We start from the raw sequence: 17322 nt of genomic DNA on the forward strand, positions 1-17322 counted from the left end.
CTGATGATCCGTATTTTCCTCACTTTGTTTTCAGAGTGGTTTGCTGTATGGTTCTACTTTGTAAAATGAGGGTATGTCTACATACCAGCGGGAATCGACTTATTGCATCTAGTCTAGATGCGATAAATCGACCCCCGAGTGCTCTCCTGTCGACTCCTGTACTCCAGCGCTGCGAGAGGTGCAGGCAGAGTCAATGGGGGAGCGGCAGCAGTCAACTCACCATGGTGAAGACACCACGGTAAGTCGATCTAAGTACGTCGACTTCGTAGCTGAAGTTACGTAACTTAGATCGATTCCCCGCCCCCCCCCAGTGTAGACCAGGGCTGAGACAAACATGGCACTCCAAAATGCCATTTTAATAGCAATTTACCTATGAAATGTGCTATGTTTACAAATGGAAATTTTTCTAACTGCCAGCCTTGCAAAACTGGGATCCAAAAGCTGAATTTTTTCCCCGCCATCTTCACTAGTCTGCACTACAGAAATCTCCTTTGCAGATTCACCAGAAGCAGCTGAAGTGTTGGTGTCAGGCTATGCTGCTTCCTCTTACTGCTCAGGCATTCTACATTCAATGGCAGAGATAATCATCATGCTGCAAGCTCTCCCACTACAAACAAAAGTGTATACCCACTTTGCTAGCAAGTAAACAGTATTAACCTCTCTCCATTCTGATTCTATCTAAGGGACATTTTTTAAAAGCAACTTTTGGAACTTCTTTAAGCACACATGATCATTTTCCCTTTCTCAACTCCTCCACCTCAAATAATGTCAGAGCTAAGGAAGAAGCATTGGTCAAAGGTTAAAATGCTCTTCTGGGGAGCTAACCTGCTTACTTCTACCAAATAGAATAGGTGAAGTATCAGGAAAAGTAAAACCAACAGAAAAAGGCTACTTTATTCTTATTGGCTGCAATTCTAAGATTCTATCCATGTACGTGATTCATCAACTGGACTGTTTGAGGAAAGATTGATTAAAAACATATCAGGATGATAGCTTTTATAAAAACAATAGGACCTGATCCACCTAGTTACACTGTTTCTTATGCTTGTGTAACTCCACTGACTACAAAGGTGTTTGCACTGAGGTGTAAAATCAATGTAATGCTGAGAAGTATCAGGCCCAATATGTACACTTTCTGTAACACATCATTCATACTCCCTCAACTTCAAACTTGTATCTGATCTTTTTGTTTAAGATTAGTACTTGTGTACTACCAGTAACTTCTTACCTTTAATTGAAAAAGCAACTAAAAATCTTCCCCTTTTAATGGAAATTGTAGCAAATCTGCCTGAGGACACTCCTTCACTAGATGTAAATTGGTGTAGCTCCATTGGATTCAGTTGCATTTATACTAGCCAAGAGTCTGGCCCTGAATGTCTAAATATGTTTGGCTTCCTGATTCCAAATTAAGCTATACAAGAGAAGGCCTGTTGCTTTCTTGCTCTGGAAAACTAGCCTGTAGAGTAATCTGATTTATCAAAATTCTGGGGATGAAAGAGAACTTTAAATGCACTAAAAAAATTCAGATCTCTAATTTCAAAGGCAGTTTTCATTCACAGTCAATCAGCAATATATAAACAACTGGGAAAGAATAGTTCAGGGATCTTTTGCCAGGAAACCTGTGAGTTAGAATTGCATGTTTTCTTGCAACTTTTGCAAGTACTTAAGTTTACAGAGAAGAACTTTGTATCAGAGATACTAAGATTCTTGCAGAAAACAAAAGCTAGATTAAGTGGTGAAAAGGTTTGTTCTGGAGAATTGAATGGGGTACACCAGAGAGAGAGAGATGTTAGCCAGAAATCAGGATAGAAATTTGCAGCTTTCAGCCAAATGAAAGTCAATACAGTAATTTTTTCTCTGGTATGCTCTTTTCTACTTCCATCATCCACAAAGTTGGCCACCATTACTCGATTCCTTATTCCTGACCCAAAGAAGAGAGAAAGCAACCATATAGCCCACTAAATAGCCAACATGGGGTGAAGAAGTTTTAGTCTCTAGCTTGTCACATGGAAACAAAGTTAATCATCCTCAGCATCTTGGGGAGTGACAGTTCTGAGAACACCGTTGAATGTATTCCACTTGCATTGTGGATTAAAGCATTTTTATTTCAACACTGAGCTAGACTGTTACTCATTTCTGTTAAAGACCAAAAGTGAGCTTGGTACTGTATAAGAACAACGTGAAGACATCCCCTACCATGAAGAATTTAGTTTAAATACAAAACTGAAAACACTTCCAGCATGGGGAAGATAAGCATAATGATTAATTTTGAGTCATTTTTCTATTTGTTCACTCTTTGTGGTCGATGTGGAAAAATCAATGTTAAAAAAAAAATGGATGCAGAGAGGATGGTGGTGTGGTAAAATCAGAATGAAGACGACATTCCTTACCTAGAGATGATGTGAAAAAGGCATGGTGACAGGATTGGGAACTGGAGATGAATGACCTCATTGGCAGAGCAGAAGGCAGGGAAACTGATTAAACAAAATCAGAGGTATAAACTGGAACTGAGTATAGAACAGCCTTGAGTTAAAATAAGCAGTGGATTTAGCTGATAGGCCTGTGGAGAGGCTGTTTTTTAAAACAAGATTTTACTCAGTGCCCTCTTTCCTTCCATTCTTCTCATGCCACCATCACTCCCACAGGCCAACAGGGCACCTGAATTCAGAATAACTGTCAGAATAACTCTTTTCATTGCTTTGTTTACATTTGGAGAATTCCAGCCAGTCACTCCCAAATTTTGGTTTTGAAGCCCAGTATAAACACAAATATGACAATTATTCTGGACAAACCCATGCTGTACTGTAGGCAGAGAAGGGGTTAATTGAGGGGGAAGAGGGTGATTGAGGAGGTCAAAAGGATTTTCTAATTTTAAAAAGGTAACATTCAGCATTTTGAACAGCTCTCTTGTAGGTTCTTTTTCTCCCCATATAATATGTAGCTATTTAAGTGAATACTTCAGTATAATAATGAATTGACTCTACTTCCTAGAAATTCAGTAATAAATATATTCTGGGATTAATAAAAATATAGCTTAGGACATAGTTAGTACTTGTAAACAAGAAGAACTGTCAAGCTATTATAATAACTGAATCATGGGCTAAATCAATTTAGAAGCCATAAATCTATTGTGTGTTTGTAGGCAGGAGTTTAGGATTCTACATTAACTTGAAGAATCTTTGCGTAGTTGATTGTTTGAAATGCTGATTTATTTAAATATTTTGAGACTCTTCCCTCCCTCTTCTCCTTCCTGTCAAGCCAACCTCTCCCTATTTTGTTTTTTGGTTGTGTGTTTTTGTTAACTCTCCTGCTCCACTTTGCTCCTGGAGAAGACTATGGTCCAGTCCTGTCCAAAACTATTCATGTGCATAACTTTACTCACATGAGACCTGTCCATTGATCTCAGTGGGGCTGCTCACAAGAGTAAAGTTACTCTAATGTATGTTTGCGTGATTGGGGTGCAATCTCCACCTCCCAGTAGGCCTGATCCAGCGTACATTCAATGGACATTGGATTGGATCCACTGGAAGTAATTTACTTTTTTGTAATGCTGTTGTATTTTTATAAAAGATGAATTAGGACACCCACCTTCTCCACCCACTGCCTTTTCCTTCTTAAGAAGTCACTGACCACCTCATCATTGCTATTATTATTATTTATTATTATTTTATTAAGTTTATTTAAATTGTACTCAGCAGAATTCCACACTTTTATGTTCTGAATGTCATCTGCAAAGTGCTGAGCTCCCACAGCTCCCATTGACTAACACTCGAATTGGGGGTGCTCTGCACTTTGAAATATCAAGTCCAAAATGAGGAGTACTTAATAAAAGCAAGATATATAATGCTCTAAAAAGAAATATTGGGATTATTTTAGAATGAATAGATTAAAGGTAGGAAAGAATAGCTATATATGAAAAGGTTATGTAGTAAACTATGGAGTGGAAGAATTCACTGTTCATTTGGAATTCATTTATGAGATACCAGAATACTGCGGGGGGAATCACAGGATTACATTCATAGAAGCTGAAAGAATGTGATGCAGTGAATCACTGAATGAAGTTTTTTATCTAATGGATATACCAAAATCTACTTACAGCATAAGAATTCTTTATTACTATAATACACCTCTACCTCGATATAACGCTGTCCTCGGGAGCCAAAAAATCTTACCGTGTTATAGGTGAAACCGCATTATATCGAACTTGCTTTGATCCACCGGAGTGCGCAGCCCTGCCCCCCCGGAGCGCTGCTTTACCGTGTTATATCTGAATTCATGTTATATTGGGTCGCGTTATATTGGGGTAGAGGTGTATATATTTACATTTTAATAGTTCTTGCAATATGAAGCGATGAGGAGAAAAAATACTGTATTTAATAAAGAATTCCATGAGAATGAAGGTATAATCTGGACATTCTTGTGCCCACTCCTGGTAAATCAGGAGGTAAACTGGTGCAAACATTAACTGAATATTACTCAATATATGTGTATTCTTTCTTGAAAAAAGTGCCAACAAACTAGCGTTTAAAAGGTGAGACTGAAAGGAGGTTAACATAAAGAATTTCTTTTTGGATTTAAAAATGTGCTAGATGTTCCTAACTTGCAGCCAATTTATGTATTATCTCTAGCCTCATGAAAAATCACATTTTTCCAAATCATCAGTACCATTAAATGAAGCTTTGTAAATTGCATTGCTTATTTTGAAACAAATAGAACTAGATGTAAAATTCCCAGGGTATAATCCTGCAGCGAATTGTACGTGAATTATTGACTTTACACATGTGAGTTGGGTCCATTGAATGGGATTTGCAAACATGTATAAAGTTACTTGTATATATTAGTGTTTGTAAAATCAAGCCCTTAATTTGGTTTCAGAAATATACTTAATATTCAACAGAGGCTCTTCCACATATACACACTCGTCTAGTAAAAATGGAATTGGTAATTTTTTCTTTAGTCCATATAATCATGCTTTCTACTTTTTATACATCTTTAGTCTATCCCAGCTTGCATTTTTTCCATCAGAGTATAGCCTCAGTAGCACTGGGATCTAATTTTTAGACTAAGTTATCAAAAAATCATTTATGTATAAACTTTGTTTTAGATAGTTATACTTCAGTACTATATTTATGGGGGGACTATGAACAGGAGTGTCTTGAGCTTGGTACTGTAGAAATCTCTAGGGATAAACATAATAGAATAACATACATTTTGAAAATCAGTGATGTGTTTATTGTTGTTGGCCAAAGTAAATGACATTTTAGAATATTTTTAATACACAGTACATTCTTAGTAGTGCCAAATGTGTTTCATATTAACAAATCTGATCTTAATGATAAATCAATTGTCTTGGTAATGTTTTGTTAGTTACTGTACCTTTTATACCTTTGAATAATGCTTTACCATTCTGTACTGTGGTGTCTCTTTTTACCAGACAGCTTTAGACATTTTATATTTTAATGTACAATTAGTGAAACAAATGAAAACACTATTAAAATAGTAACATTGATATAAAATTTAGTAAATGGTAAAAACTGAATTTAAAAATTACAGTAAGGCTTCAACATACATTTAAAAGCCAAAGAAAGAATATTCGTAAATAATGCATCTCTAAAACAAAAGGATCCAATCCATACTCCAGGCAGGGACCATAGTGGCATCTAGTCTGACCTCCTGCATACCGCAGGCCACAGAGCTTCACTCACCCATTCTGACGATAGGCCCATAATCTCTGGCTGAGTTACTGAAGTCCTCAAAACTTAAAGCCTTCTAGGCTTCTATGTTTATTTTTGTTGACTGATTTCCGTAGCAAATGAGCTCAGTTTAGACTAGAAACTTAAACTGCCAGGTCTACAAACTTGACCGGAGATGTGAGAGTCAAGCTTGGATCTTATTCTGCATTAATAAATGTTTTGCAGAATCTCCTTTCAAATATGCCTGTGGACCACAAGTAGCTTCAGTGTGATTACCCAAGAGAGATTGATTAGAATTCAGTATTATCAGGAGCAAGGCACTGCAGCTGTGCCTACTCAGTACTTCTGACACCCTAACGAGCCATCTGGGCTGCCTGACAGACCATCCTGCATGACTGGATGAGGCAGCCAGCAGGCTGGTTCTGAAGATCAACAGGAACTGTAGCTTGCTGACTGCTCAATGCACATGCCCACATACTTTCTGACTCCCTATGCTTGTCTCACCAAGCCCTGCTCCTGCTCTGCTCCTCCACAGCTTCAGCCCGGGCCCTGCCCTGCATCCAGCCTTGTTCCCATCCTGTCCCTGCCTTGTTCCTCCCTCAGAACCAGCCCTGCTCCTGCCTTCTGTGACTTCTTGTAATCCGGTTCAACACTCAACTCTGATTCCTGACTGCAACAGTGCCTCAACCCTTAGCTCTGGCATTTGGACTCTGACTCTGGTTCTGACCTTCGATCCTGGTTCTGGCCTTGTCTCAACCCTTGGCTCTGGAAATTGGAATCTAGCCACTAGGCCTGACTCCTGTTCTGACCACTAGGCCTGATCGCCTATGACCCAGTCTCCTGACAAATATGGAGAAGAAATAATAGACTCCAGTACACACTTATCTGTGTTGACTTTGTATTGCTAACAGAGAGGGAGGAGATTTTTGAATAAGAAGTCTACATCTTTATATAGCTGCTTTTTGGAGCAGAACTTCTAGTGTCAGTGAGACTACTTGTGATGATTGCAGGACTGGACTCGGGATGAATGAAGGGATGCTCATTTGAACAATTATAAGTGTTTTTCTGCTAGTTAATTGAAGCTGAGTACAAATTAAAGAGGGCATGAAGAGTACTCATTTGTAAACTAATACCTATTTCCAAATGAGATGTTTGATAGTCTCATTTAATTTTAAGAAAAATACACAAATTTGACTCCATCTAAAATTGTTCTTTTTGTCAAGATTGAAGAGATTTTTAGCTTCAAAACTTCTTCCCACAGCAGATAAACTTCACAGGCCAACAATAAGTATATACTTTTAAAGTCTGATGTCCTGAGATACCATTCCAAAGCTTAGAAGCAAATTCTGTGTGGAAAATCTGGGACGCTCCCAAGTCTAGCTCTGCTGGGACATAAACATAAACATATCAAACCTAAACATTGTCCATCTTGCATCTCAGATAGGTGGCTTTTAAGGTGTGGAGTGCAAAGACAGAATCCACATTTGGAGTGGCACTTTGATTTTTTTGTTTTTAAATGGGAGCGGTTTGAAGCTGCTCACTGATTAGGAGTGTTAGAATAAGTTCCAAAGGAGATTGTCTCATTTGCCCTCTGTCCACTGATCAGTCATAGGTGCATGATAAATTTATCTGGCAAATATGTTTTCAATTTATCACACTGCTATTTCCTTAACATGCAACTGATGTGAAGGGGGTTAAAGGAAAACCTACAAAACTTTGTTCTTGAAATTAAGCGATAAATGGGAAAGAAGAGTGATGATACATCAGATATAAATGAAGAGGGAATATAATCTGATCTAGATTTTAAAAAAAAAGTAAATCACAAATACCAAATATGGTTAACCATCATATCAAGCTTAAGGTAGTTACAGAAACAAGGAGTCTAACATGGAAGAGTTCTTACGATTTAAAACTTGCATATACACTCTAAAAAACCTTGTTTCAGGAATTTTTGAGTAAGTATGGAGGAAGGATGGTGATTCAATATCGTATAGTACATATACATCAGAGCTGTTTTAAAATGAGTATAGTATTTGATCATCATCCAAGGTTACCTGTTCAAAATAGGTGAAATATGAACCTGTCATCTCTTCTTCAGAAAGAACCTGGCAGCACCCATTGTTCAACAATGTAAGGTTATGCAAAGACTTGTTAAGCATGCTAGCCAATAAAGAATTACTGTAATCATGTCTTAAGGTATTCAAAGCTGGGAGTTCTGATGGAGGCAGAAATGAATGCAACCTAATAATATTCCATAAATGGGAGAAAGATGTTCTAGCCACATAAATTAGAGTCTTTTTGGAAGAGGAAGTAGAATTAGAATGAACCCCAAGATTCTTTGCTGCTGAAGTAGGAGCAGTCTGAGTGGCTGAGTCTTCAGTAAGAGAAGCCAGATTCTTAGAGGTACTTACTTATTCTCATCAGGATGTGCATTTCTATCACTTGTCTAAAAGTGTTAAAAGAAAATATGGTCAAAAAAGTCAATGAAGTGTAAGAAAAAAGTTAGTCTGGCTGAGTTTTAAATTAGGAAAAAATAAGATACCCTTCAGGATCTGATTCTGCGACCCTTGCAAGTTGTTCCATTAGGCTATAAATCAGTTGGACTACTTGCGTGAATGTTTGCACAGTCTGACGTATTGATTTCAGTGGGACTCTTCACCAGATAGGTACAACTCAACATGAGTAAGGGTGACAGAATCAGGCACGCAAACAGGGATTTAAAATATTAATTGTTCAAAAAAAGCTTACAAGCTTCTTTGTGCCCTTTATATTAATATTTGAAAACTACTTTAGCTCTGTAGTTTTCTGCTTTAGTGGCTCTTATTTGCTTATTTTAGCAAAGGTGTTGGAGTAAAATAAAGAGAATTTGAGAAGAGGATAGAAACATCTGAGTGAAAATAACTATTAATTGTGGATTTATTTGTGTCTTTTTGTTCTATTTCTACAGCACCTAGTACAATGGGGGTCTTGGTCCATGATCATGGTCCTAGATGCTACGATAATACAAATAGTAAATAATAATAAAAATCAATCCAATGCAGCACTTTGGAATTGTGACTGTGATTGCATTGCAGATGTATTCTGATATACAGCCTGAACACATTTGAATCAATATGCATGACAATTTAAAAGAGACTTTGTAGAAATTATCAAAACTAAACTAAACTGTTTTTTATCAGTGCATTATTTGACTTTACTCATTCATACAGGCTGCCTTAGAGAGAGAATGGCTAGCTTTGGATTCCACCCGCTTCCCTTCAAAAACACTGCTGCTCACAAACCAGCTGCACTGGCCAAAGGTAACATGTCATGGAAACTTCTTAGTCTTCAGTCTTTGTTCATTCCTTGAGGATATGCTACACTGGGGTGATTAATACTTCAATTTATTGACTTGAAAAACACAATTACTTTTAGAAGCCTCTGACTTCCTCCTCATCCCCAGATGTAATTTTTCATGTAGCTTTTCTTTCATTTGCTTAAATTTTTCTTTATTTTGGATTTCTTTCAACACTTTACTTCACAGTAGCTCAAAAAAAAAAGATGATGTGCTTCATCTGCACATTTGGCAATGGATTAAAAATTGCTCATTGACACAGTACTTCAAAAATACTAAAGTCCTGCATTATATAGCAACAGCTGAGGACTTTCAGAACAGCTAAAGGTCATTGAACTGTAATGTCTGTTAGTTATTTGATAAACTTTGAAGTTTCAGCTTTCTGAGGTGTTTTTGTTTTAGGTTTTTTCCATTTTTTTCCTGCTATATGCAAAGTATTCTTTAAAATATTTTTGCCTGGATTAAAATAATGGATATTCATAAATGTACAGTGAGTTAATTTTTTTTTGTTTTTGTGATATAATTAAACTCACCATCTTTTTGCAATATTCCATACAGCATTTAGTTAATTTAAGATAAGGTCTATGATGGACCTATCATGTTTTTACTATACCTCTGAAATACAAACAAAGGGCATGACTCTGCAAACACACTCATGTTTAACTACACATGCGAATAGCCCCATTAAAATCAACGACGCTACTCGTGTGCATAAAGTCAAGCCTATGAGTAAGCATTTGTAGGATCAGGCCAAAGTTATAATACTATTCACTGACTTTTTTTTTTCTTTTTCTTTTTTTTAAATATTTCCTTACTTAGAAGTATGCTAGGCCTTTAAGTTCAGATCATAATTCATTTAATTTACTATGGCCTCCACATGAAGCCTGGCAGTGTGATGAGAGACCACATTCGTTGTCATCAGAAAAAACCCAGTTTAGTACCAGGTAAGCCAAAATGATTTGCTTTTTTTATTACTACCTGTACCTGCTCTGGCAGATACCAGAATAAACACTGGAAGAGTAATTAATACTCCTCTTTGTGGTGCTTTTTGCAACTGTTTGATTGGTAACTCAGATAATTACTGATTTGTAAGTAAATGCACTTATTAAAACTGAACAAAACAAATACAATCTATTAGGTTTGCAGTAATTTAATGTTCATTTAATTAAAATATAAAAGTTATAAGAATAAAAGGTTTCAGAGTAGCAGCCTATACATATGTAAATAATAAAATGTTAAAAAAATCTTATAATGTAGGCCTTAACATACAGATACCTATCAGATAAGAATTTAAAAGTATTTCTCACAGTGCTGTATTCCTTTGCAGAAAAGGACTGAAATATGCTTCATTGTAACTGAAATGTAAACATTCAAAATTGATGGCAAACTTTTATTACTCTCAACGATAAAGCCTTCCAGGAGTATTAAAATAAATGTTTTTATTTCTGAGTTTCAGAAGGCATAAATAGTTTGCAGAATAATAAAGGCTGCAATGCCATCACACCATACTTCTACTACTGACCCAGGTTTCAGTACTGCTCTGCTACTCTTTTGTCAGGTCAGAGAAGAGAGCTATGTCACGTCTCTCTGACTTGCAACCCAAAAAGAAATTGTCTTTCAAATCGGAAAAAGAAGAGAAAATTTCAGAAGAATGGTATGTCCAAGTGTATCCTACTTTTTTGTTTTTAACATGAATTCTACACATCAGGAACTATAGATGTAGGGGCTTTTAATAGGTACCCTGGTTAAGTAGGTATTTATTTCTAAATGTCAAAAATATTATTTTAAACTTTTAACCAGCATGTGAGATACCAAGTCAATTAACTACAGTTTCTTAACTGTTTAAGATGAGCATTGCAAGCATCTCTGTAGTTCAGTGTGTCAAGTATCATACATGAGATGTCCTGTGCGCTTGCTGTATTCTGTGTGAAAAGTGTGTGTGTGTGTGTGTGTGTGTATATCTATAGATATATAGATCTATCTATCTATCTATCTAGATAGATATATACACACACACACACACACATCTATATATATATATATATATATATACACACACACACACACACATAGAGAGAGAGAGCTGTGCAGTTGATATGTGAAAATGTGTATATATTGATAGTAAAATATCACCTTCCCTTAGGGGTTTTAAAGATATTGCCACTGCACAGTTAATGCTGAAGAGGGCCCATAAAATGAAATCCAAGAAATCTAGTAATAAAAATCTAGGTAAGTCAACAGTTCTATTACAATATATGTTACATAAGAATATGTATAAAATGTTGGAAACAGCAGGTCTCTACTTCTTCATCTGAAAGCAGGTTGTCACTTCTAGAAATGTTGCTTGTATTTTCTTAGATCACTTCACACGTTAATATGAGGGAGGGAGGGAGGAATGTGCTTCAGAAATGAACATATTAAATCATCATAAAAGGAAGTTTATTTTGTTTATATGTTCAATATATTAATATTTGAAAAAGTACTCTGGTGAATATTGAGAGTAATATTTGACAAATGTATGAAATGGGAACTTTGTTTCATTGTGTTCTGTGTATTCCCTTTGATAGATATAAAGTTTATATTTCTGTATTTTTGTGCTGATTAGATTTTTTTTTTTTCCTTCAAGAGAATATCTCAAGTTATAATAGCATTGCTCAGTTTGGGTAGTTTTATATCTGTTTGATATGCTTAAAAGTCTGTCCTAAAAACATTTCTGTATCATGTAATCACACCTATCACCTCCGGCTCTTGATTGTGTAAAGTGTTATTGATATACATTTGTGAAGGTTTCACAGTTTTTGGTGTCTCTAGAATTGATCATAATTTGGCATTCAAGCTTCAGAGATGATTCTGTGAATCTTGGAAGGTGCTCTCCTCTTCTTTCTGACTGATGTTAAAATGATTCCTTCCCTGCATGGTCACCTCTTATGTCTGTGAATTTTCTCTGTGTATACAGTTGTTAATACAGGAAAGGATAAAATATCTTAGTTGATTATTGGTGGACACCTTTAAGTTCATTAGTCGTGGTAAGCTGTCTTGAGAAATCCTTCCATTAATAATGTTTAACTCTTTGGTGATATGTTTGGAATACACCACTGGCTATAATGCATTTTCCATTACTGCATAACATGGGAAATCCCTGTTTTGTGTCAAGTGGTGGTTGGTTGGTTGTTTTTTGTTTTGTTTTTTAAGTTCAAGAGTATTTTTCACTCAAGAGGGGGAAACACCACTTACAAATAAAAAGGTAAAGTTAAGAAAAGTTTGCAATTCCCCCCTTCCCTAGCCAAGTACCAGCACCTAAGACTACTTATGACAGATAGATCTCTAGATTTAAATAAAAGGTAGCATACAATTACCGTAATCTTTTCCTTATGGGTGAGGAAAAGACAATGGGCAAGAGGCTAAAACATTATTTAATCCTTTATAGTTTCCCACCGCGCCCTACCACACTGCCCAGCCACAAAACCATAAATATCTGGTGGCCAGCTGAATGTTTGACATATGTATAACTTGGTGGCCCATGTATCATTTTTAATGAATAAAGTCTATTTGGTTATATCATCTTTTCTCCATATGTTGTCTGGTTTATATTCGTAGTGATTAATTCAGTCATAAATGGTTTGCAAGTATCAAATTCAATTATCCTATTTTTTATTGTTGTTCTAGAGGATTTTTTGGATGTTTTTATATTCAGATGATTGGAGGGGGTTTTGTTTTGTTTGTTTCTAGAAAGTGCTGCACTGGAAAATTCTCATAAGCACGTGACTAGTGTTTAAAAAGTTAACAAAACTTTACAATTTGACTTGTTAGATCTGTATAGACCTGATCTGTTGTATAGTTGCAAGATATCTCCTTCCATGACTACCCAGTAAAGAATCCCCTTTCCACATATTCCATCCAGGCAAAGGAGAGCACTGATTTTCAGTGTCAGTGCCCCCTCACAGAAAATGCCTACCTTCAATCCCCTTTCAGTGTTTGGGCTGTTAGGTCAATTACCTCTCTTCATCTGAACTGCTCTGGTACAGCATGGTGAAAGAGGCAGACTCTAAGGTAGTCAGATCTAAATGGAGTTTAACTTAAAACCCACATTTTCAGTTGCACCCTGATCTGAATTGGACACTAGTGCAGATACTGAAGCACAGCTGTCAATCCCTCCTTGCCGGAAGCAGCACTAAGTATGTAAACAAGCAATTACATTCAGAACTTTCTGGGCTGGATTCTGTAGTCTGCCAAAGTTTCTTTGTGCTGCTTATGTGAAGTGGCTTAAATACTGGTCAGAAAATCCTAGTGGAAAATTCACCCTGTATAGGGAGGATCTCCACAAGCATAGCTGTCTCCTACATCCCTCCCAGTATATGGGCTGGGGAGGAGAAACAGAAAGGGAATAGCAGGGATGGGCTGAGGGCATGGTGAAACTGAGACCTTACACCAGAAGCTTAAGTAAGAGCGGGAGGAGTCCTGTTCTAACTTGTTCTGAGACCATGTAGCCCTGAATCAGGGAGCTGCAACAAGCTATGTGTGGCTGCCACTCTCCCCTACTTAGGGATGAGTGGTCTTCAGATGCAGCCCCAGTAGAACAAATTGCAGTAACTCCAGTCTTGAAGGGAAAAAATGATATTTGGCAATGTCAACATCCTTTTTAAGAATGAGAGAGGTCACAATCTCTTAGCCAGACCATTTAAAAAAGCAACCACCACCACCTTGGGTCACTTCTGTCAGTTGAACCTCTCATGCAGCTGGATATCCCCAGAACATGTGCCTCTTACTAACAAAAGGCAGGTAACAACCTCTCTAAACAATAAGCAATTGTCAGCCCCATCATTTCCTCTTGTTTCCATAGCAACCAGCATCACATCCTTTCCATCTTCTCTAAACAGATCCTCAGCCACCGTCCAGTCATCCACACCTCACTATTACCCTTATCCTGATTATATCTTGTTGGGGTTTTTTTTATGTTTGATCTTTTCCTAAACTCCAGATTGAATGTTATGTTATTTGGCACTATTCCGTCCTAACATAGCTTCAACTAATTTCATTCAAAAATTTAATACTTATATTAAAATAATACAAACTCAATGATATAGACATTCCCACCAATCTGAGTATAAAGTACAAAGTATGCACCTACAACGTTAATTAAATGCTATAAAGAAGCAGGTTTCCAGAACATCTAATATGTCCCTTCATTGCTCTATACATTATTTACAAACAAAAACACAATAAAAATAAAGTTGTCAGCTGAACCATAGAATGACCAACCTCCAGTAGCTCTAAATACAAGGAAGTTACAGAATATTAACAAGTAGGCATCCTTTTGTGCTCAAGTCTCAATGTCAGCCCGCTAACCAAACATCTTTCATGAGAAATCTTGCTATGCTATGGTAAGGATCTTGCTAAATTGAAGATGTTGCATTCACACAGTAGTGACTTATTAAATGCTGTTTCATAGGACCACTCATGTGGTCTTGTCACAGTGGGGCTACCTTCTTGCAAATGTCACCAACTTCCTCTGCCTTAAGGCTTCATTAGCTGACATCCACATACCCCCAAAATATAAAGTTAGCATCTGCCCTGAGTTTTACATAGCCCCTCTTTAAAATGCCTACTTATTTACCACAGTGGAACTTGGATGGGATTAGCATTGTAATGAACATCTTGGGTTCCTGATGCTCTCTGGTGAGGGGACTTGTTCCCTTCTTCTCTCCATATATCTGCTTCTTATGGAGCTGTGATGAGTAGTGTGATGAGTGAGTGGAATTCCAGATAATTAGTCACATTGTGTGGAAGCATGTATTTTCCAGGGTCTCTTGGGTAGCTCACCATTCCACTTCATTCATAGTCTTCTGACCACTGAGCTGAAAACACACCAGCATGGAACCTTCTGTGTTTGCAAGGGATACGGGCCAGAACAAGCCCTTTGCAGTCTTTGCTGCTTCGTGATCATGGGAGCACAACCAGATTTTGGTGACTCTCTGAAGCAAGACAAGAAAAAATGTGGACTTTAGTAAAAGTATCAGGAATTCCCATGCATACCAGCAGACAGCAAAGAAGCTAGCAGTTTTGTAAATTTACTTGACTGGTGACCAGTGCAGGCAGCAGATTAAATGGCACAAGAGTATGTACCGGAAGACCAGGGACCAGAACTGCACCTGGGGCAACTTGTAGACATTGTCCCAGTTTTGTGAGGAGTTTAACCGGGTGCTGGGCATTGTGCCCAGCACAGAGACAACTGTGGTGCATGATGACTTGGTCAGCCAGGTTGGTGCCCTTTTGGCCCCAGAATCCAGCATGGGGACTGATAAGAGCAAGCAGCAGGCACTGAGTGAAGACCATGAAGTAACTCTGTTGCTAAAACCAGTCCCAGAGCATGCTTTGGAACAGGATCATCAGCAAATTCTGGGTCCATACTCAGAAAAGCTGTTTGATGCACTCCCTGAAGAATAGCCTGCTGTGGAGCCTGTAGCAGACACAGAAGGGACAAAAGCTGCCCCTGAGCCCGGAAAGTTTCTGGCTCCAATGTAATGTTTATTACTACAATAATGAGAGGGATTCTTGCTCTAAGAACCAATGCAAAAGTTATGAGGAGTCCCGACTAGCAGCGTGTATTCACTAATGGCAGATTGTATGTCAGGAGCTTGGCATTCTGCCTTCCTTTCCCCTCCACCTCCACATCACATGGAGTTCAAAATGACGACCAGGAAGTGCAAACCATAATAAACACCTTTAAAGAGGATTTTTACTGGAAAGACCGATTTTTTTGCTAGGCCCATTCCTGTTTCATAAAAATAATATTACATTGCCATGCATTTGCATTTGCCGCACTGTAATCACTCAATGGTCTATGGAGCTGCCTATAAAAATGAACTGTGTGTTTAGGGAAATGTGATCCATTTTCAAAACTAATTAATTTCAGTTAAAGGTAGTCTATGCAGTCCATAGATGACACAATCATTTGTCCCAAGTATGACTGGGGTTTGAAGCTTAGTCCAGAAATGTGCTGTAGGAGGGAAGGAGGAATGCAGCCATAACAGAGTGAGATAACTCAGCATTCTGTTAATTCAGTCATGAATTCTGACCCAATCCTGGTTGCTAATAGCTGCAAACTTTTCCTGAAACAAGAATTCCAGATAGTTAGTCACATTGTGTGGAAGCATGTATTTTCCAGGGTCACTTGGGTAGCTCACCAGCCCACTCCATTCATAGATGTGTTGTTCAATCATTATATGTTTGAATATTTCTGATGTATACATTGCAGATTTACAACCAGCAGCTTCGAATAACATCTTCCTTTGCCTATAGGGCACCATAAGAACAGTTATGTCCTCCCAAAATATGAAAGGCCTGAAATGATTAAAAAAAAAATAAAAAGCTTTTTTGTAGCAAGGCCACCGACCATTCCCCCTCCCTCTCTCTCCAACCCAAGTAATTATGCAAGTTTTGTAAAACAAAAACAGCTTTGCATTTTTATTTACCATTGTGTCTGCACTACTTTAATTGTGGTTACACAGGCTGTCTCTAGGGAGATTCTGTGGACTGAAGCATCCATTTCACAGAATATTGCTGTTCAGTTTTGAAATGTAACATTTTATGTCCCTGAAATTCCACAAGAAATAATTCTGGGGTCCTCTACTTGACATATTTGATACCCTCTATGTTGTGTCCTATTGCAGTCTCCACTACTAGCTGCTGTACCTCCACAGCTCGATATCAGTACCTTCATGGACCATTCCAAGAGGAAGCATATCTGTGTACTGATAGTTGATGTTCTTGAGAGGGCCAACAAGCTAGTCCAGTACCAGAAACACAGGGACTTAAGAGTGGAGAAAAGGCATTCTGAGAGGCAAGAGGAAAGGCTGAGAACAGAGTATCTGTGCAGGAAGAGGAACAGTGGCTAAGGACAGGACTCAGCAGAAAGAAGTGTTTGAGCTGCTCATCTTAGTCATAGCTGCAAGATTACTGGCTCCTGCTACCTTTCCCACACTATGGCTTGATTCTCCTGTGACATACCCTGAGTCCAAAAACAGCTGCAAAAACTCCATGTCTGGGTGGCCCATTCAGTCTGTCCCCATGAGCAGCTGGGCAGGGCAAACTAAACCCAATCCGGCCCTCTATCTTGACCCCCTCTCCTGTGAATACCTCCATCCACCTCCTGCGGCACCAACTGCATGGAAAATGAGGAAAGAGGGGAAAGGAGAATAGGGTAGCCTGGGAACATATTTTGGGGATGTTCTTTTGTAACTGGTATTTTGGTGTTATAATGGCAGCTGTCCTGCCTGGCTATGTGACTGCTGCACT

At 37.9% G+C, this 17322-nt stretch overlaps 1 protein-coding gene across 1 annotated transcript in view; it reads left to right on the forward strand.

Annotated features, from left to right (window-relative positions):
• The window catches only part of LRRIQ1 (leucine rich repeats and IQ motif containing 1), a 159128-nt gene that overhangs the window by 76816 nt on the left and 64990 nt on the right, over nt 1–17322 (forward strand). Inside the window, exons 18-21 of the mRNA XM_065423814.1 lie at nt 8903–8992; nt 9847–9971; nt 10586–10681; nt 11171–11256. Of these exons, the coding sequence (XP_065279886.1) occupies nt 8903–8992; nt 9847–9971; nt 10586–10681; nt 11171–11256 (397 nt within the window). The remainder of the gene's footprint in view (nt 1–8902; nt 8993–9846; nt 9972–10585; nt 10682–11170; nt 11257–17322) is intronic.

This window comes from Emys orbicularis, chromosome 1 (genome assembly GCF_028017835.1).
Source record: "Emys orbicularis isolate rEmyOrb1 chromosome 1, rEmyOrb1.hap1, whole genome shotgun sequence".
NCBI classification, from domain to species: domain Eukaryota; kingdom Metazoa; phylum Chordata; order Testudines; family Emydidae; genus Emys; species Emys orbicularis.